At 45.1% G+C, this 1,854-nt stretch overlaps 1 protein-coding gene across 1 annotated transcript; it reads right to left on the reverse strand.

Annotated features, from left to right (window-relative positions):
* Positions 1-218: 218 nt before the first annotated feature.
* LOC123256520 (endogenous retrovirus group K member 8 Gag polyprotein-like) lies at positions 219-1,699 on the reverse strand (the record flags this gene model as incomplete). The annotated part of the gene is made up of 1 exon (XM_044685120.1): positions 219-1,699. A coding segment is annotated over exon 1 (1,481 nt), but the record flags the coding sequence as incomplete, so codon positions are not given.
* Positions 1,700-1,854: the final 155 nt, after the last annotated feature.

Genomic DNA, 1,854 nt, shown 5'->3' on the forward strand with positions numbered 1-1,854 from the left:
TCTGAATCACAGTCTACTGGATCAGGAGTCTTATTACGGTCTCGTTTTTGTCCTGGGCTCGAGACTTGCCCACAAATTAGTTTTTTGGAAGCTGCCTTTGGTCGTCATTGATTAGTCTTGGTCTAGTTTGATTTCTACATTGTGAAGCCCAGTGCTTGCCTGTACGGCACTTTGGGCAAATGCTAGGAGGAATTTTCTGTTTGAGTTTTGGGCATGACCTTTGAAGATGCCCTGAACGGCCACATGCGAAGCAAGGGCCTTTAATTTGGTTCATTTGTGCTGCCATTAAATTTTTATGTTCTATCGTGCCTATGTCCTGGCAGACTCTCAGGAAGTCTGATACCGTGCCTGTAGATTTAAAGGGTGCCATTGCCTTTTTAGCGTCTGCATTAGCATTTGTGTATGCAAGATCTTTTAGAAGTATTTCTCCTGACTCTGGGTCTGAAACCCGTCTTTTTATAGCAGTAGATAATCTGTCAATAAAATCTGAAAAATGTTCTGTTGGCCTTTGTTTAATTTCTGCCAATGAACTCGGCGCATTATCCTTTGCTGGTAAGGATTGCCATGCTCTTTCTGCTGCTACGGAGATCTGATTGTAGGCTTGCTCTGTATATGCCAATTGCATACGGAGGGTGTGAAATTCACCTTCTCCTATTAATTGTTCATATGAGATATCAATCCCTGCTCTTTCATTGGCTTTCGCCTGTTCCTTAGATAGATCCTGAAAATATAGTCTCCAATTCAAATAATCGCCACCATTAAGCGTGGATCGAGCTAAAGTATACCAGTCTTCTGGTGTAAGTAATTGTTGGCTGATATTTTTAATTAGTGCCAAGGTAAAGGGAGCTGTATTCCCATTTTGTACCACGCTATCTCGGAGAGTTTTGAGTGTTTTAAAATCAAATATTTTGTGCTCTGCCAGTACTTCATCCTGATTGTCAGGGTTTTCTCTCAACAAAACTGGGCAAGCCAAAACGTCCACCGCGTCTTCAATCGGTGCGCTGGCTATTGCCTGTTTGACTGTCACAATCCTATGAGTTCTAGGTGGAGGTTGGGGTGGGGGTGGGCGAGAAGTTGTAGTTTGGGTGGGGTAGGATTTAGTTCTGTCAGAGTTGACAGGTGGAGGTGAGGGATTAGGAGGAATCTCAAGCACATCTGTGAGAGGATTATCCTCTGGGATGGAGGAATCTCCCACGTCCTCAAAAGGAGGAGGAAGAATGGGAAGTGAAAGTGGTGGGGTAGCCTGATTGTTGCCATCAGACCTTGAAGGTTTGAGAGGCGGGGGAGGTTGAGAGTGGGGGAAAGTCTGCAAAGGCTGTGCAGCAGATGGAGTAGTTAGAGGGATGGGTGGAGCAAGATAGACAGAGCTAGGGTTAGGGGGAATGTCTAATAGTGAGGCAGGTTGGGACAATGACTCTTGAATGGTTTCTGCCTCTAAAGCTGTTCTAACTACCTTCCAAGTTAACCATACTGATGAAGCAACTCTAAGTCCCTTTTCTTGCGCTTTCTTTAAAGTCTGTCCTAGTTGGTCCCACTGTTGTACATTGAGTACTTCTATTTCTAGTAACTTGGGATCACATTTCAAAATTACCTTAAACAATGCCTGAAGTTTAGCTTCTGGTACTCTGTATCCTTGCCTGTGCACTAAAGATTTTAGCGATCGTATGTAACTAGTGTGAGAAGAAAGTTTCTGACCCATTTTCTAGTGGTCAGCGACTCACCCCAGAGGCCACCTGAGGTCCGTTGACCGTCCCGGGTCCTGCACTGCAGTCTTCCTCTCAGGTGTCAATCCACGATGGGCGCCAGATGAAGCCGTCCAGCAGCTTCACGAAGATTCCTAGTGGGTTGGACACT

This window comes from Gracilinanus agilis, unplaced genomic scaffold, assembly GCF_016433145.1.
Source record: "Gracilinanus agilis isolate LMUSP501 unplaced genomic scaffold, AgileGrace unplaced_scaffold60233, whole genome shotgun sequence".
NCBI lineage: Eukaryota > Metazoa > Chordata > Mammalia > Didelphimorphia > Didelphidae > Gracilinanus > Gracilinanus agilis.